This window comes from Galeopterus variegatus, unplaced genomic scaffold (genome assembly GCF_000696425.1).
Source record: "Galeopterus variegatus unplaced genomic scaffold, G_variegatus-3.0.2 Scaffold1213, whole genome shotgun sequence".
Classification (NCBI taxonomy): domain Eukaryota; kingdom Metazoa; phylum Chordata; class Mammalia; order Dermoptera; family Cynocephalidae; genus Galeopterus; species Galeopterus variegatus.
In genome coordinates, this window is record NW_007727324.1 from 351,139 (window position 1) to 371,062 (window position 19,924).

General features: G+C 40.0%; 1 protein-coding gene across 1 annotated transcript in view; it reads right to left on the reverse strand.

Annotated features, from left to right (window-relative positions):
* Positions 1-12,588: 12,588 nt before the first annotated feature.
* CWC15 (CWC15 spliceosome-associated protein) overlaps positions 12,589-19,924 on the reverse strand; it is a 14,361-nt gene continuing 7,025 nt past the window's right edge. Inside the window, exons 6-7 of the mRNA XM_008575588.1 lie at positions 17,560-17,678; positions 12,589-13,465 (exon numbers count right to left, since the gene is read on the reverse strand). Of these exons, the coding sequence (XP_008573810.1) occupies positions 13,336-13,465; positions 17,560-17,678 (249 nt within the window). The 3' untranslated portion in view covers positions 12,589-13,335. The remainder of the gene's footprint in view (positions 13,466-17,559; positions 17,679-19,924) is intronic.

Below are 19,924 nucleotides of genomic sequence, written 5' to 3' on the forward strand. Positions count from 1 at the left end.
TGCTGGCGTGCGGTGAGGGCTGCTCTGTACTTCCAAGAGGGAGCCTTAAATGCTCCATCCTGGGGGAAGAACACTGTGTCCTCACATGGCGGAAGACGAAAGGGCAAGAAGAGAGGTAAACACTCTCCATTAAGCCCTTTTATAGAGCACCTAATCCCTCTGAAAGGCCCCACCTCTTAGTACTGTTGCATTGAAGATTAAATTCCAACATAAATTTTAGAGGGAACAGAACCATTAAAACCATCACAGCATGCTTGCTTGTTTGTTTGTTTGGGGGGGGGGGGAGGAAGGAGAATGTGTAGTTACCCGGACTATTCAAGTGATTAAAAACCAAATATTGAGCCCCCTCTATTTTTCTTGGGGGTGGGAGGAGGTAAGAATAATAATACTAATACTCTGTGAGAGGCCTTATAATCTGGTGTGGGAGAGTTAGACCTGTGAGATCTCTAGTGCATAAAAAAAGAAAACACTGTGGAAATGTGGAAGGCGAGGTGCTGATTGCACCTGGGAGAATCTGGGAAGGTTCCTGAGAGGATGACAGATTTAAGCTGGACTGTGGAGGAATGAGCATAACTTGGAAAGACAGTTTGGGTGGTGAGATGACAGTAGAGGGAGAAGAAATAGTTTGAGTGAGGGCAAGAGACAAGAAGAGTGCTGAAATCTTTGAGAAACTACAATCAGACCAACATAGGGTCTGGGTCAAATGGTGGTTATTATGTCTTGAGCAACAAAGATTACACTGTTATTTAGGAAGTGGGGAATGGAGAGGCTTGGAATGAGTCACGAGTGGCAAACACTGACCTCCCTCCAGAATCACACCTTCAGGGTTGAAAGGGGGTAAAGATCGTCTCCGCCCCCACCCCCAGCATGCAGCACTTGAGCCCCTCTCCTAGTAACCCACCTAAAACTATTCAGCCCCCACTCTAACCCCTGGCCACTGCCCAAGGCTACCTCCCTGTCCCTTAATGACTCTGCCCTCAGATGGTGCTTCCTTCTGCTGTGCTGAAATCTGTGTCTAGGTGCAGACCCATCAAGGCCCATTCCCTGTCCACACAGCAGCCTTCTTCTACACAGATGAATACAGGCATCCGTCCCTCCTAGCCAACCCCTGATTCTTCTCTTTTCCAGACTAAATGTGGGATCTCTTCAAAAGTTCCTTAATGGTAAGTATCTAATCCATTCTTCATTCTTCTTGTACTTTCTGGCTCTCCTCTGAACATGTTCCTTCATCTCTCCTAAAGTGCAGCTTTGCACTTTGACACCTGCCCCACTCCTGTGTGCTAGTGTGCACTCCTTTAGGCACTGGGAATATAGCAATGAAGAAAATAGACAGGCACCTTGTTGAAAGGAGAGGCGGGGGAAGGTAGGGTGGGGCCAGGAGAAAACTGAGGTTTATTGATAATTTACTGTATACCAGGCATTATGCGAAGAGCTTTACGAAGGTACGTCTTATTCTTACGAAAATGGGATCATTCTCCCCATTTTACAGATCAGCAAACTGGGGCTAAGAGAGCTGAAATGACTGGGCCAAAGTCAAAGTAATTGGTGGAGGTGTGATTCGAATCCACCTCTCTTGGACCCCAGACAGGCAGACAGCCGTGTCAGAGACTGACAGTGTGTCTTAAACATCTTTGAATCCCCACATTTAGCACAGTCTAGGTGCTAAACGAAGCATCTAGTAGCACATAGTAGGTGCTTAGTTTTAAAGCATGTTTTTAGACATCTACTCTAAAAGCATGAACTTATTATTATAACAAAACCACATTCTAACTGTATTTCCTCCATATTCTCTTTCTTTTGTTTCAAAACCACGAACTTTCTACATGAGCATGAGCGATCTCTAACTTTTCCTGGTATACTGCCGGGCCCTGCTGCTCGCAGGCTTCTGACAACCTATTAAATAATTATGTTCTTTCTTCACATGTTTTATGAGCTTTTTCCAGTGACCCAGCTCAGGGGATAATGGGAGGAGAGATGTAACTGTGTTCATCCAGGGCTGATGGATGTGTCTGGCAGCCTTTGGTAATTTTCAAGTGGAAGAAAAACCAAAACTCAGGGGAAACATTATTCTCTCTGATTCAGATGGCCTCAAACAACCTGCTTTTTCCCTTAGCTGGGCCAGTCCTGAGCTGCACGGTCACCCCAGGCTGCTCTGGATGGAGCCCCTCTGTAGCGGGTGACAGGACAGGATGAGCTCCTTGCTCATCACCTGCCTCATGTCACCTCTTGCTTGAGTCTTGGTCAGTGAAAAAGTAGTAAAACGTACCAACTCCAAGGGTCACTTTCCTCTCGAGGCTCTCACAGTTGGCTATCTGTCTAAAGAACATTTTCCACCTCGAGTGCCAGCACACTCTCTTTGGCAACCCTATGAACTTTTTTTCTCCCTAAATTGAGAATTTTCTCCATCTAGAAAGGAGAGAAAAAGGAAGGAAAAGATGGAAGTGAGAGGGGTGGAGGGAGAGGGAACTAATATCTGCCAAACACCTAGGCTTTTTACATGCCTAATAGTATTTAAATCCCCATGGAAATTAATGCTCCCAGGGAATATACAAATGAAGAAATGGCAACACTGCCCAAGGTCATGTTGCTGGTAAGGCAGAGATGGAGGTTTCTTTCTTTCTTTTTTTTTTTTTTCCTTTTTTGTCTTTTTTACTGACCGGTAACGGGATCGCAACCCTCGGTGTTGCGCCCACACCGCGCTGTGTTGCGCCCACACCGCGCTCAGCCAGTGAGCGGGAACCGGTCTCCACATGGGATCCGAACCCTCGGCGGGAGCACCACCGCGCTCCCAAGCGGCGCACTCTCCAGTGCACCACTGGGCCGGCCCGAGATGGAGGTTTCTATTGTGGAATTGTTTGTTGAATTTGAGGTGCTTGTAGGCCATCAGTAAGAATGCTCAGCAGACACTGGAAATAAAGTGCAGGAGCTTGTGCTATAGATCTGGGCTGGAGATGTAGTTACAGAGATCAGCAGCATAAAGATTGTACCATTGCTTCCTGAAGGAGATTAAACCAAACAGAGCAAACACCATTTCCACCCAACCTCCACATCACCCACAATCCCTCAAGTTGCAGAATTTTCAAAACCCAAGGGGCTGTGACTTTGTTATTCTATATGGGTCTTGCTCAAAATGTTCAGGTTGGGAAAATCAGTTAAGGGCAAAAGACAGGAAAGGCTTAAATGGAGGAGACTATGAAATGGGAGGAGAGGATGAAAAGTCAACGCCATGGGAGACCTTCAGAGGAATTGTCCACACAGGGCATTCTCGAAAGTTGAGGCAGCAAGTCCTCACCTGTCTGTACCATGCAAGAGAACAACTAGGCAGCTGCAGTTGGGGTGTGATGCCAGCACTCCTCTGTTCTCCTTCCTAGGCTGGACTCGGCATGATTTGGGGGCAACTGCCCAAACCTCTTCAGTACAACATTGCTCAAATTCTCCTTGAGTTTATTATAGCATTGTTGATGGGAGGGGGGTGGGGGACCAGAAAAGAAATACAAAAGAGAAATAAAATGAACACTCAGTCAACAGATGATTGCTTACATAAATTATCATAAACTTGCACTTGTGGTGTGCCGGCTTTCTGTAAAAAATGAAGGCCTTGATTTGTAGTGTTTCCCAATTTCTGTGGTGTAAATTCTCCCTCCGTGGCTAATTTCAAACTACTTGTGATTTGATATCTAGCTTACAAAATTCTGATATTTTTCCACTAGGTTTTGCAAGAGGTAATGCTTAAATACTAGATGGTTTCAGAATATCACTGAGTTATGCACATAGTCAATAAGAACAATGAATTAGAACTATACTAGTTATCATGGAAACATATCTACAAAATTCTGTTGAGTAAAAATAACAAGGCAGAGAATTACATCATATCGTCCTATATATGTAAAAAGTATGTGTGTGTGTGAGTGATTATATTAGAATGTAGAAAAACATGGAGAATACACATTAGGTTGTTAACATGGGTTACCTGGTGGGGTTCTAATGTGGGAGGAGTAGGAAAAAAGGAGATCCAAGAAACAAAGTAAAAGAAAAATACTGGGCATCTTAGCCAAGTCAGGTTGTTGTTACATAATGCCATAGACTGGATGGCTTAGAAACAGCAAGCATTTATTTCTCACAGTTATGGAGGCTGTGAAGTCTAAGATCAAGTCATTGGGATATTTTGTGCCTGGCGAGGGCCCTCTTTATAGGAGATGGTCTTTATGCTGTGTCCTTGTGAAGCGGCGAGGGAGCTCTTGGGGGCCTCATTAAAAGGGTGCTAATCCCATTCTTTTATAATGAGCTAATCACCTCCCAAAGGCCCCACCTCCAAATACCCTCACATTGGGGATTAGGTTTCAACATATGAATTTTGCGGGGACCATAATTTATTAGACCAGAGTACTGGGTCTTTTTATATTTCTTAAAACAGCACACATAATATATGATATTTAATTACATATATTTTATGTGAAATTAAATATATGTTTCAAAAATTTAAACAGAGGCAAAGTGAGGCAAAAGTAATGTAAATATGGTTAGTGGTGAACAGTGTGTGTCAACAGACATATGGTGGGACTTTTACACAATAATCATTAAAGAGGAAGAATAAACAGTGTATCAGTAAAGTAACACATTACATTTAAAAAATTTCTCATTAGGGACAAATATGTATTGTTTGGGAAATGAGAGGAAGGTGAGCAGGGAAATATGAAAGGGGAAGGAAGCCTGTTATCTGACAGAGGTTGACTTTGTGTTCATGGTGGACCACCAGGCAGGAAGGGGATCCACACATAGATGCTTTCTCTCCTGGAAAAAGTCAGACAAACGCTGAACTTCTTTGCCCCAAGGGTAGCCAAAGAGTCAACCCTGGGACAGAGAGGAGAGTTCATACCATCAGTCTATCCAAATTTACCAGGAATTAACTTTAAAACACTGTAACATTATTTAAAAATATATTTGTAGATATGACAAAGTAATCTGCATAGTTACAGAATCACCCAAGTTCCAGAATTTAACTTTTTGGAATGAATCACTTAGATCCCTTAGTTATGTATGAGTGAGAGAATGCAGTAGTAATAAAATTTTCCCCTTGACATTAGAACATTCTCCCAAGATAAGAAACATCATTCTCCCAAGATGTTTGTGCTTCTCTGTGAATCTAGAATTCTCATACAAGATGTAGTTAGATAGCATAGCTCTAGCCAAATGCTTGGGGCTTAACCAGTAAATCAGCTTGAAGAATGCCTCAGTGTGGGTTAAAAATACATTCAGGACCTATATGTTTTCCTAACATGGTAGGCACTGTAAACTTACTTACTGTTCTGAAAATATGCTATAAATACCAAAGGCACTTGAGTCACGGAGGGAAAGGAAGAGAGCTAAGTTTGATTCCCTGCCTTGCCAAGTAGAAGGGCACTTCAAAAAGTTCATGAAAAAACAGAATTAAAATGAGTCTTTCCATAACTTTTGGAAGTACCCTCATATAACCTCATCATCTTCCCTGGGATGCAGGAAGTCCTTCTCACTACCCCTTCCTAGGGAACAGTTAGCACAGTGAGACAGCACGTCACCTCTCAGATTATGGAGAAGCAACTTGGGCAGCTTCATGTGCTGTGGCAATTTAGAATAGGTTGAGGGAAAAAGATTGTGCATGTGTGTGCATGCACCAATGTGTGTACATGAGAGAAAGTACAAGTGTGTATATGCACATGGGTGTGTGTTTGTGAAAGCATTTTATACTTTGAGCCCAGGCTAAACTGTGAACACGTCCCTGATATCTGGACCAAAACACACAGAATTCAATTTTAAAAACCAACCAACCAACCAAACAAAAACTTATGTGTAAAATATAGTTCTGGGAACTTTAGATGCATAACTTGCAGTTCCTCTTTTCAAGAGAGAAAAATACAGTCTACTGGAGGAATAAGATAAAGACACAAATAAACTTTTATAAAAGATTGAATATATGCATTGTATCCAAACCAACAACACTCCATTTCTGGGCTTCATAAAGAAAGCTATAAGGGAAAATGAAATGTTGATGACCTTGCTTCATTTTGACATCCAATAATTTATTCAAGAGATGTCTTGTTTCAAAAATAATGACCAAACACATTTATCTCCACTCCCTAATATGTAACATGAAAGATTAAAAAAAAATGCCATGTCCAATCCCAGAACTGAAATAGATTTAATTGACTAAGATTGAGTTTCTTTCATTTTTCAGAATAGAAGATGGAAATAAAAGTTAATTAAATTAAATTAAACAAAAATAAATATATTTTGCATGCATGAGTCTGTGGCCTGGGAATTACCTATTGTACTTAAGGCAGGAATTGTGTTTAAGTAGATATTTATTTTGTATATGTATAGCATATACACATGCACACGATATTGAAGAAGAAAATATTGATGGTTAAAAACAGGGACAGAATAATGCAGTAATTCTCAAACCAAGAAAAAGATTGGTATCAACTGGAGAGCTTTAAAAAAATACTGATGCCTGGGTCTTATCTACAAAGATTCTGGTTTAATTGGTCTTGGGCATGGCCTGGGCATCAGAGGTTTTAAAATGTCTCAGATAGTTTGAATGTGCAGCCAAAGTTGAGAGTCACTGGAGTGATAGGAGAATGGTTCAAAGAATAAGAATGAGATCTTGAAAATTTGAAATCTGGTTGCCAAAATTAGCCTAAAGATCAGCAAAAGAACTGGAACAGAAGAGTTGGAAAAGACCCTAGAAAGTAGAACAAAATAACAGCGACCAAAACATGAGAAAAAAAGAAAAGAGAGAGGTTTAATCTCCCAACAAACTGGAGTTTTGAGAAGAGAGAACAGAGGAAGTGGACGGGAGATGCTATCAAAGAAATGAGAAATTTCTGGGCATGGCCCAGAAATGAAGCCCATGAATCCTCAAAGGGCTCACTGAGAACCAAATATAATAAATGGTAAAAGACTCACAGCTAGGTACATCACTGTCAAATTTCAGAACAGAAAAGAAAAAGAGAAGATCCCAAAAGATTGCAGAGATTTAAAGCTAAACTAGGACACATATAAAGGTATATAAAGGAGATTGACATCACAGTTTTCAAGAGCAATACTAGAATTTAGAAGAAAATGCAACAAAACTTTTAAATTATAAGAGAATTTATTTTAAACTTATACTCAGGAAAACTGTCAATTAAACATGTGTGGTGAGGAAGGGGTAGAATAAAGTTAGAGATACACGTACAAGAACTCAATAGTTTACATCTCCTTCATCTTTTCTTAGAAAACTATTTCAGGATGCACTTCACAAAAAGAAAGGAACAAACCAAGGAGGAAAACATGGGACTCTGGAAATAAGGGATTCTGTGTAGGAAAGCATTAAAGACAATCCCATAGTAATACTCATCCTAAAGTCACTGATTCGACTGGAAAGTTCTGGAAAAGAGGACTTGACTGCTATCTCATATAATGAAACATTTTTTTAAAATGAAGATACATAAATGAAGAAATTACAAGAAAAGAATCAGAAGTTCTAAGGAAGAAAATCTAAGAACAGAACTTCAATCATAGTGTTGGGGTTTTAAATTCTTTGATCTATAAAATCCTTTTATATAATCGATTTATTTGTTATGTTTTCTTTTATGATTTCTCCTTTTGATTTCATGCTTAGAAAGGTCATCCCAGCTCATATTAAATACATGTTTACCTATATTTTTCTCCAGCACATTTTTTTCCCCCAACTCATTAAACCACATGAAGTTTATACTGGAGAACTTGTGAGGCAGTTGAAGGGGAACAGCCCTTTGAGGCCCCTGTGACCTCATATGCACCTTCATAGGCCACACAGGCAAGACTCCTTTGGGACTTGCAGAACACCTTGTGATCCTCCTGGAACATGAGAACATGGGAGGCTTGTGGGGAGCTGAAATGGGGGCATTTTCTGCTTGTTTCTCTATCACCTCCTGGACCTGATGAGGTCAGAGGCTTTCTGCCTGGCTGCCCTGAGGGCACAGCTGGAAACCATGAACATCAGCTGCAGCAAGACCATGCCTTCCCCACACCAGGGTGTGCAATCATTAGAGTTGCTGTCACCTGGTCTGCTTTGTTTCTGTGTTGCCCTGTACCAAGGCCACAGGGGGTTAGCACCCTTGGTTACTTCCTTCACTGACTATGTAAGTACGGGACTATCTGAATGTAAAAAGGGCTTGTTGTTTACTTTATTGGCTAAATCTATCAGCCTTGCCTTGGCCTTGTGCTTGACTGTAGCAATCTATTTTCTACCAAATAGTTTGTAAATTTTCCTAACACCATTTACTGAAAGTTTATTCTTTTCCCCATTGATTTTTTTATTTAAATTTTCTTATGTACAAAATTATGTTGTACTTATGTTTGTTTCCAGACTTTTTATTATGTTCCATTTTTTCCCCATCTTTCTATTCTGGGGCCAGAACCACATTAATTTTTGTATGTTTATAGTCTCTTTAAAAATTGGCAGGGAAAATCCCTCTCCTTATTCTTGTTTGACAGATTTTTTTTCTAGATGTTCTTACAAATTCATTCTAACAGAAAATTTAAAAATAATTTCTCCAAAACATCAATTTAAGAAATCGCAACCCACTGGAATTTCATAATTTCTTTTGGGTGGAGAACTGATATGTTTACACCATTGAGTCCTCCCATCCAGGAAGAGGTATTCCTTCACATTTATTAAAGTCTTTTAGTGCCCCACAATAGAGCTTCAGATTTCTTCAAAGAGGTCCTGCACATTTCTTGTTACGTTTATCACTATGCATTTTACATTTTCTATAGCTACAATGGATGGGATCATCTTTCCACTGTATTTTCTAAACGGTGATTGTTGTTGGAAGGTTTACACGGGGAGTGGCACCGGATGGTGGGGTGGGGGTGGCAGGAGGAGGCAGGGAGTCTGGTCCAGAACTGCAGCGTCTGCAGGGCTTGCTGCCACAGGGAACGTGCACTTGTGCTCTGCATGCTTTGCCACTTCTCATATCCCATTTTTTCCTCCTCATTGGCAGCTTTTTCTCCCTTGTGGCTTCTTTGAACTAAACTCTTCAAGAGAGTGACTCAACTCTGAGCTCTTGTTTAACACACCGTCTGGAAATAGGCCTGTGAGACCAGAGTTAGTTTTTCAAGGAGTTGTGAGTATTGAGGAAATCTCAGGACATTAGAACTTTCCTCTCTGAAGAAGTCCCACAGAGATGGTTGAGCTCCCGGGAAGCTGCTTTCCACTGGTCTAGGGCCTTTAGGAACCATTTCTCCTTCTTTCTCAAAAGGGAGGCTGTTTGAAATTATGGTAAGAAGAAAAGGCCACCCGGACAGGAAACCACCTGGCAGACGCCTCTCAGGAGTGTGAACACAATGGATTTCTTCCTCCTCCTAAACTGCCTCTGAGAACTAGGCCAGATGAGAACAGTACATTTTTAAAAAGAGCGTCCACATAAAAAGATGTCAGGAGCTAAGACATAGGTGGAGGTGGGGGAGCTCTGGGAGTGTGATTTAGGGAAGGTGCTATGACACATTCACAACAACACAAATAACAACAGCAGCAGCACAAATAAAATGACCCCTAGCATTTCCTGAAAGATCACTCCCAGGTGGATCCCCTTCCTTCTGTGCTCTGACTTTGACCCAGACAAAAGGGCATCAGGGCTGATAGCTCACCCTTCAGAAGCTCCAGCTGTTTTCTTTCCCTTTCAGTTACTCTCCCCTCTCCCCATAGGAGTGGTTCAGTTAGTCCTACTTTGGGATAGGCCAGTTAGCTCAGTTGGTTAGTGTGTGGTGATGATAACACTAAGGTCTAGGGGTCGGTCCCCGTACTGGCCAGCCACCAAAAAACCCAAAAAGAAACCAGTTAGTTCTACTTCAGATAGGAAAAGCCCCACCCTACTCCCTGGGTGCCAGTACGTGCTCCTGCCAGGGCTCCCCAGGCCTCTGTTCTCAAGGTTCCAGCTTTTCCATCTATGCCTGGGTGAGTGCCTGTGCCAACGCCTGCACTGGGAGTGGGCAGCAAAGAATCTGTCTCTGGGAGGCCAAGAGGCAGGACCTACGTGAACCAAGGCTCCAAGCCCCTGGCACATCTCTACTGTCCCATCAAATTTAGAAAACACACATTCAAAGATTAAATTATTAACAATTTCAAAACAGCTATGACTATTACTCAAGGGCGGAGCCCTTCTGAGCATGGGACCCAAACAACTGCACTGAAGCCAGGAAGCAGGCTCAGATCTTCAGTTAACACTTTCCCGCTATTTCTTAGTCTATCGGAAATTTGGGGGAGAGGACAAGGGAATAATTACCACTACCCTCCATGAACCAGGCACTTAGATCACCTCTAATCTTCAGCTTTGTGGGAAGTATTGTTATTGTCACTGTACAGTGGAGGAAACTGAGGCTTGGAGATTCAAACTCTTTGTTAAGGCCATATAGCTATGAAGTGGTAGAACTAAAATTCAGTCTAGCTTCCTCCACACTATCATGTTTCCTCCAAAACAGCAAACATCCAATCCAAGCCACCTGGTATTTAGAAATAGGGCCTGCTGGGTGCCCAGCACAGTGCTAGATCCTATGGGAGAGATGCAGGCTCTACCCTGAGGGTTTGTAGTTACCACTGTTATCTTGTTTCCAGGTTGTGTCTACCATATATATAGCAGAGTATCTCAAGCCACACTTGCACTAGAGATCACACTGTTAACATCTCCCTGCTCTTGTTCACTTCTTATTTAACCAGGTTCCTGGCCACTGCTCACTGGACCAGCCTTATCTCAGGTTGTAGAGGTTCTATTGGCCGATGCAGCTACAAGGTTAGGAAGACCCTCTTACAGGGAAGCCCGGAGCATGAGTTACCTCTAGTTTGTGAAGCCAAGAAAGAGCTGAGCAGAGGAAGTGTCTTTTACGTACTCTTAAGATAAACCTCTATTTTACTTGAATTTCTGTAACTGGGTTTCTAATCCTATCAACCAAGTGATACCTGTTCAGGCCACATCTATGGTCCACCAAACTCTTAAGAGTCCAGGGAACCTCTTAGTTCAGAACCAAACCTTTATGATAAAACAGTAGAGTTTTGAACTTTCAGCAGCCCCTGCTATATGCTAAAAGGGGCAGGTAGGAAGTGAACATGTATGAAGTCCCTGCTTATGTGCCTGCTGGATACTTAAACCATGTATTATTTAACCCCCACAAAACTCACTCAAGATTGTCTTGTTACTAGCCTTTCATGGGAGAGACAGCGAGAAGGGTAATTAACATGAAGAGGCAGTCAGGCATAGCAGTAGATGATGGGCTTAGAATAGAGTTCTAAGATTCAATCTTGGTCCTCCTTCTTTAAAGGTTTATAACTTTGTTTTTAAACTTCTCCTACAAACTTCAATTTTCTTATCTATAAAATAGGAAAATATTAATGCCTACCTTATGGGGAGTGGTGTTGATTAAATGAATGCAGTACGAGTGCAGCTGGGGAACATTCAATAAATAAAGCCTGTAGTGACTGAGCTGGGCCTTACACCCAGGTCCATCTGACTTCAAAGCCCTGGCTCGTTCCACTCAGCATTGGCCCTTCAAGGGATGAGACAGATTCCTAAATCACTCCAATACAAGGTATTCTGCAAGGAGGACCCAAGGCATTTTAGCTAAGTTGGCTGTTACTTGCACTGTAAATCTGAAAGCTGACACGTTTATGTGTCCTGGATCTGTGACTCAGGTTATACCATACTGTTTTACACTGGAAAACTATAGGGAAAGGGAGAAAGAAATAACCGAAATTAGCTTTACTCTGATTCTTCCTGAACCTATCATACTAATAAGGAATCTGAAATAAGTGGATCTTGGAATAACAGTGCACCTAAATCAGATCCCTGGGTTATGTGCCTTTTGGATGCTAAAAAACAGCGATTCCAAGAACTACAGTTTGGAAACCTCATAATGCCACTCACATCTGTAAGCACATTTTTATGTAGTTTTAAGACGCTCATACATGACTCGTCATCTATTAACCTTTATCAAGTCACCGGTCTGAGCTTCATTTTCCTTAACTTTGAATAACCCAGTACTTTCTTCCTACCTAACAGTAGCACTACAAAGATAACTTACAAACTGTCAAGTTGAAGATAAAAAATAAGGTTTTAATATTATTAAACACTTTCTAAAAACACTCTCTGAAGTAATCAAAATTTTGTGTAAACAGCTCAGTTGCAAAAAAATGCAGAGCATAATGTGGGCTCAAGGCCTTGGCTCCATATGCAGCTCTACTCCTGACTCAGGCTACATACAACTTGTGTACAATCTTCCACTGGGAAAATGCTGGAGAAATATGTAAGGTCTCAAACACAAGGATTTAAAGAAATAGCAAGTGATAAGTAACATGTTATTCTGCTTTAAAAGTCTTATCTTTAACCTTACCGAGCTCAAGATCATTCAAGGATGAGGAATCCTATGAATTGGTGTCTGTAGAAAACTCAATTTCTAGTCTCAAATTTTTTATCAATGTGGTACCCTTAAATCATAGCCCAGGTTTAGGAAAACTTCATTTGCCAGGAGTACTGCTTTTTAGTAGAGCCGAGCTGTGTCTCTCCCTCCCACCTCCCACAGATAACAAACAAAATCTTATTTCTGAAAGTTTTATTTTAAGTATTGTTTGATTTGAAACTTTCCTAGGCTTTGCTTCTAATGCATGTCAATGCATAAAATATCTCATTCAAGAGAAACATGGCAGTTGGGAATCCAGGAGAACAGAAGTGAGTACCACATGCTTCCTAGGAATGCTTACAGAGCTCTTGTCTTGGGCCAAGAGAAAAGAAAGAGGCACCTGCACAGGTGAGCAACGCCCAGTCCTCTTCCAGAGACACATGTGGGGCACTTACTATGTGGTCCAAAATGGAATCCCTTTAATCTTCCATCCTACTTTTAAAAAATGCACAGAGAAAATATTAACTAACTGACCTTAAATCGATGTAAGAGAAAGGGAAAAAGTTAATGCACAAAGAAACACAGTACTCAAAAGTAATTTTTCTTTTCAAAAGAAATTATGCAACATTTTATAAGCTGCATAAATTACAACAAAATGTTGGGAACACAGATTTGGTTATTTAGATTAAAAATATTTATTACAAGCAGATTCCCTTTTCCCATATTAAAAAGAAAACATATGACTGGAAACATTCGGAGAATGGAAACTGGGTTAAACCTATCCCAAGTCTACTATAAAATAAGGCATCACTAAAGGAAAAGATATTTTGGAACTTAAAATTAGAGAAGCATGTACACAATTTATACAAGGGGGGGGGAACTAATCAAAATAAATTCAGAATAATCCTTTACATTTTAGTCTTCAATCAAGCACATAAAACTGTACTACTTAATATATTTCTCCATGAACTTTTTGTGAAATTCAGATCGCAGAGTATCATTTACAAATCTTTTGTCTTTCTTCTGATCATCTACACCCTTTGCACAATTTTTGAAGACAACGTCATCATCCCACCTGTATGGAAAAAAGAAAATAGAATGCCCTATAATGTTTGTTTATCAGGAGACAAAAATATATACCATATGCACTGCAAAGCTCAGTCATTACACAGAAAAATGCTCAACACTCAAATCCACACAAAAGAATAAAGTAATCTTTTTTTTTTTGAGACATTTTACATTTTAATGAAGTCACACATTTGCCAATCTTCTCTTTTGAAAATTTTGCATTTTCTGCCTTTCTGAATAAGGTCTACACATATTTTCTGTGTTTTATTTTAATATGTTTATGAACTTAAAAAATTAGATCTTTAATCCATTTGAAATTTATTTATATATATGGTGTGACTTATGGCAAGTAGGGGGATCCAAACCCCTGACCTTGGTGTTATAATAAAGTAATCCTTCATATATACTTTATTACAGCAGGAGGGGGCCATTCCTAACTAGAACACATAAAACATTATTTCTCCAGTAAAAGAAACACTGAGTTAAAGAACAGAAATACATAGGTTCTAATTACATAAATATTTCATGTCTTCAGGTCAAAAACAAAGAGGCAGAACCTAGGACTACCCTGATTAGTATAGACATCTCTAGATGATAGCAACTGATTAATTTATTATAGTTTAGATTATGTGGTTTTGAGGAATTCATATACTCCTCTTTTATCAGGTAACATTTAATAATCATCCATTGTAGTATTCATATTATAGGACAACATGAGGAGAAGGAACTATTGGGGTGTAGCAATTAAGGCTCATATATTGGTCCACATATATGTTAACCACGGAGAAATATCAGCTCAAGAGCTCAGGGAAGAACTCTGGTTGGACTCTTCTGGTTAGATTTCATAATGCATAAGCATTAAAAAAAAATCCATGTGGGTTATAAAATGTGTTACAGAAAATAAAGAGCTTGATTTTAGAATACCATCTAACATATAAAACACAAGTCCATCTATATAATACAGATACTCTCACAAATATATATAAAATACAAGCCCATATAATGTGTGTGTCTGTGTGTGCATGCGTATGCATGCCAGGGGAAACTGCACATTGAAAATAAGCAAATGTGGGCACCTTTGGAAAATAGTAGTCACCACTGATACAGTACACGGAAGCATGAAAAGCTGAGCAGATCAATGACTAGAATATGTGCCAACGGGTTTTTTGTCCCTTTACTCCAACACCAAAACTGCTCTTCCATGCTGCTAAATCACAGTACTCATTTTACTTGCCCTGACATCAGTATTTGACCTAGATAATCACTGCTCTCCTCTTAAAACACTTGGTTTGTTTGGCTTCCAAGACACCAATCTCTTTTAGTTCTCCTCCTTCCTCACCGGCTGTTCCTTTTCAGCCTAGATTTTTTCATTCAAAATTAACTTAATCAACATTTTTTTTTTTTCCGTGTCCGGCAACGGATCGCAACCCTCAGTGTCGCCCCCGTACCGGACCGGGACCGGCAACGGGATCGCAACCCTCGGTGTTGCCCCCGCGCCTCGCTCAGCCAGTGAGCGGGAACTGGTCTGTATGTGGGATCCGAACCCTCGGGCGGGAGCGCCGCCGCGCTTCCCAAGCGGCGCACTATCCAGTGCGCCACCGGGCCGGCCCTTAATCAACATTTATTAAGCACCTACTATTTACTGGGCACTGTTCCAAGTATGAATAACCAATCATCTAACCAACCTCTAAATATTATACCAGGCTCAATCCTTTGACTTCTCCTCTCTACCATCCTCATTCCCTAGGTGACCTCATCCATTCTGACAGCTTTAGAAATTTTCTATAAGCTGACACCTCTCAAATTTATTATCTCCAGCTTGGACTAACTCCAGAACCGTTATCAAGCTACTTATTTAACATTTCCTCAGAGGTGTATGTAATACCCAAAACTTACTATGTCTTAAATCTGCCACACTCCCCACGGGATCCGAACCCTCGGACGGGAGCGCCGCCGCGCTTCCCAAGCGGCGCACTATCCAGTGCGCCACCGGGCCGGCCCTTAATCAACATTTATTAAGCACCTACTATTTACTGGGCACTGTTCCAAGTATGAATAACCAATCATCTAACCAACCTCTAAATATTATACCAGGCTCAATCCTTTGACTTCTCCTCTCTACCATCCTCATTCCCTAGGTGACCTCATCCATTCTGACAGCTTTAGAAATTTTCTATAAGCTGACACCTCTCAAATTTATTATCTCCAGCTTGGACTAACTCCAGAACCGTTATCAAGCTACTTATTTAACATTTCCTCAGAGGTGTATGTAATACCCAAAACTTACTATGTCTTAAATCTGCCACACTCCCCACCCCCAACCTTAGTCTACATTCTTCTCCATCTATAGCCTTTCAATTGCTCAGGTCAAAGATCTTGGATAAAATGTCTTTGATAAAATGTTACCTTGTCAGCAAATCCTCCCTTGACTATACTGTTGCCTTTGCATAGAGGAAATTGATTTATACAGCTTTACAGGCCACTATAAGACTAGATTTTTAATGTGAATCAGTTAAGAAGCCATTGGAAGGTGTAGAACAGGAAGCTGCTATTGTGACTTTACAGTTTAAAAAACAGCACACAGCTGTGCTGAGTAAAAAACTGGGGGTGGGAGTGGAGAGGTGGTGAGCGTGCAAGCAGGAGAAGAGTTAGGGGTACCGCATCACTCCAGACAGCAGCAGTGCAGGTGGTGAGAAATAATGGATGTAGTTTCAAACTTAAGCCCACAGGGTTCCTTGACCACTTCATATAAAATAACAACCAACCGTCCTCCACTCAGCACTTCCTATAAGCTTTTCTGTTTTATTTTTCTACATATCACCATTTGAAGTATTATATGCAGTATTTACTATTTATATTCTTTCCCTCTTCAGCCTTCTGCTTCACCCCTCCAAACACACACACACACACTGCAGAAAAAAGTTATTATAGCTGGACTGATAAGAGTTTGGATGTGATGTCCCCCAAAACTCATGCAGAAATCTGTTCCCCAATGTGACAGTGTTGGAAGCTGTTTGAGTTAGAGGGGTGGATCCCTCATGAATGGATTAATGCTCTCCCTGGGGGGTGGGAGTCCTGAGTGAGTTCTCGCTCTATTAGTTCCCACGAGAGCTGGTTGTTTAAAAGACCCTGGTACCTCCTCTCTCTCTCTTGCTTCCTCTCGCCACGTGATCTGCTCGTCCCCACCGGCTGCCTGACGCTTTCTACCATTAGCAGAAGAAGCCTGAGGCCCATGCCAGATGTAGCTGTCCCAAAATTGTAAGCAAATAAACCTCTCTTCTTTATAAATTACCCAGTCTCAGGTATTGTGTTATGGTGACACAAACGGACTAAGACAGGGACCAAGACAGTTATCCTTAGAAAGGCCTGTTTATGAGGTTGGCCTGTAGCTGGCATTTGGAAACCTGGATTTCAAAAAAATCTTCTCACCATCACTGGGCCTAGAGTGTATTAATAATGTGGTTTATGCTGAATACCAACTTTCCTTTTGGTAGTCTGGATTTTGGTATGCGCTAGGCAAAAGTTGACTACATGACTAGTCCCCAGTAAGAACCTTGTGCACTGAGCCTCTAATGGGCTTCCCTGGATAGAAACACTGCACACATGTTGCTGCTTTGTCATTGTTGGGGGAACACCATGCTGTGTGTGACCCCTCATGGAAGGAACAGAGCACAGGAAGCCCACATATGGAATCCTCCAGTCTCTGTCTATGTCTTGTCCCCTTATGATCTGTTCATCTTTACTGTGTTGACCATCAGTACAACTATATGCTGAGTGTCCTGAGTCCTTTTAGTGAGTCTCTGAATGTGAGGTGTGATCTTGGGGACCCTTGACAACACATCTAAAATGTAAGCTTTGTAGGGTCAAGGGCTCAGTTCATTACTCTGTCCCTACTGCCTATATCATTACTTGGAACGCAGCTGGCTACTATAAATATCTACTGAAAATAAGTATATTTTCTTTCCTTCTCCTTCTTCCATTATTCCAAAATCTGACAGAGAAGAATATCAGCAGAAGGTAGGGTTTTAGAAGCTTTACATAAAGCACTGTGCTATCTAACTCACAATCTGTGTATATATCCAACCTATTGCTGTATATTACCTTCTTTTAACTTTGAAGTTGGCCTGTGGCTGGGATGGGCCAGTGAGATTGAGGAGAGGATTTCCACTCAGAATGTTTTCCATACGAATCCTCTCTTCTTCAGCTTTTTGTTCTTGTTCCTATAAATGACAGAGGAAGACTCGCATTTACTTATATTAACTCTGCAGTCAATTTTCTTACATTAGCTTATTTAAAAACAAAAACCATAAAATTCTTAGGGGAGAAAAGATAAATTAAGCAACAAGACAGTTTTTTCGTTTGTTTTAAAAACATACCAGAAAAGTTACACTTATCAAAATAAAGCAATTTGACATTTTTATTATAAATATTTCATGCTTGTCTTCATACAGTCAGTCTCTTCCAACTCTGAAATGCTATGAGATGCACATTTAAATCTATTTTCTATCTTGAAGTACATACAAAATTAATTGCTTTATGTTTTAAGAGAGGACATCAACAAGCAAATTCTAATAACTTAAGAACATACTAAACATCAAAAAGACACATTTAGCAAAGCTATTACCTCAATTTTTAAAAGGCTATACCAACAGTGATTAAAAATAATTTTATTTTGATTTACTAACAATATAAACTTGCATCTCTAGGATTGGTGACAAGTTATTATTAAACAAGAAGTAACTCTTAAAATAAGTCAAACTACCATGTGAAAAATTACATTGTGTTAACATGCATTTCTACGAATTTACCTGAGATTTATCCATTTTGTTATTATAATTTATTTTTACTGACTTTCTATTTTATATCTATTATCCTTTGTCAGTTATAACATGGTCTTTCCTCGCTTTCATTTTAGCACTAACCTCTTTAAACTCAAATCACTGTTTTATCCTCAGAATTAGGACTGTAAAATGTCTAAAATCCTGAGCTATATCTTATAGATCTACCTGTTAACATGTTATTTTTAAGCCAAATCCCATTTTGCTGTGTTCTGGGATGACAGAAATCTCTGACTTAATAGACCAAGGAAAAAAAGAGACTCGAAGTCATTTTAAAATGAACCTTTATTTTAATAACCTAATTTTCCATACAGGTTACTGATACTTCATTTCAATATTCAAATGTGAATAATCAATTTTATTTTTAAAAGGACATAACTAGGAAGTGAGAATATGCCTCTTGCTGGGAAATAAACAGGAAAATTCCTTTAGGTCACTGTATGAACCTTAAATTCAGGAACTATCCATCATAAATTAAGAACAGGTAGAAATAAATATACAGGTTTTAGAAAGCTAACAAATTATACTGATGCTTAAAGTAAAAAGACGTTTCTCTGAAATGCTAGGAAAATAGAAGCTCAAGTACACAACGTATCCAAACTTATAATAATATTGTGTGTGACATATTAGGTCCTGGCCTTTTTATGTTTGGAATATTATTTCCTTTAGAGTTACTGGATGATCACCACACAGAACTGGGAAAAAAAGGCACCAACTCCTTCCATATTCAAATACCAGGCACACTACACTTCATGACTACAGGATAGTGGTCAGGTCAAATCTGAATCACCCTGTTTTTGTAACTACAATTTTATTCAAATGTAGCCACACCCATTCATATATATAGCTGGTTTTGTGCTATAACAGCAGAGTTGAGTAGTTGTGACAAAGGTTGTATGGACAGCTGACCAACCTGAAATGTTTACCATCAAGCCATTTACAGAAAGTGTGCTGACCCCTGCCACAGACTAACTGGTTTGAAAACGTTACTTTGAAACACCTCAAAAAATAACCAATAGAAAGGGAAACAGGGCCAAAAGAAATAAAACCATCATTCAATCCCAAGAAACACCAACGCAGTTTTGTACAAGGAGATTAGATGAAACTCACAAAACGGCAAACCTCCTGTCTAAAATGTTTATCCTCCCTAATGGTCAACTGAAAGTATTTAAATTGCTTGTCTCTACGTATTCAGAGCTGTTAGGCAAGCTAAAAAAATTGGGGACAACTGCCCTCTAGTGGTTTGCAAGTGATACTGGAAAATTATTAATTCTTTGATTTTTTTAAAAAATTCGATATAAAAACTATAAGCTAATACAGGAATTATGCTCTCATATACCAAACTTTGACGAGAATTTTATTATAAAATACTTTTCTTTGGGCTGGCTGGTTAGCTCACTTAGGAGATCACAGTGCTGGTAACACCAAAACAAAAACTTTTCTTCTTCCAATATGAATTTGAAGTCTTCAAAGCCTATGTTTTCTGAATTCTTTGACCCTTGTGACATATGAATTCTACTTCCCTAAACTCCTAGCATGAATCTATGTCAGTGTTTCCCAAAGTAATTCCGACCCCCCCCCTTTTTAAAAAAAAAAAAAAAAAAAAAAAAAAAAAAAAAATCCTGGCC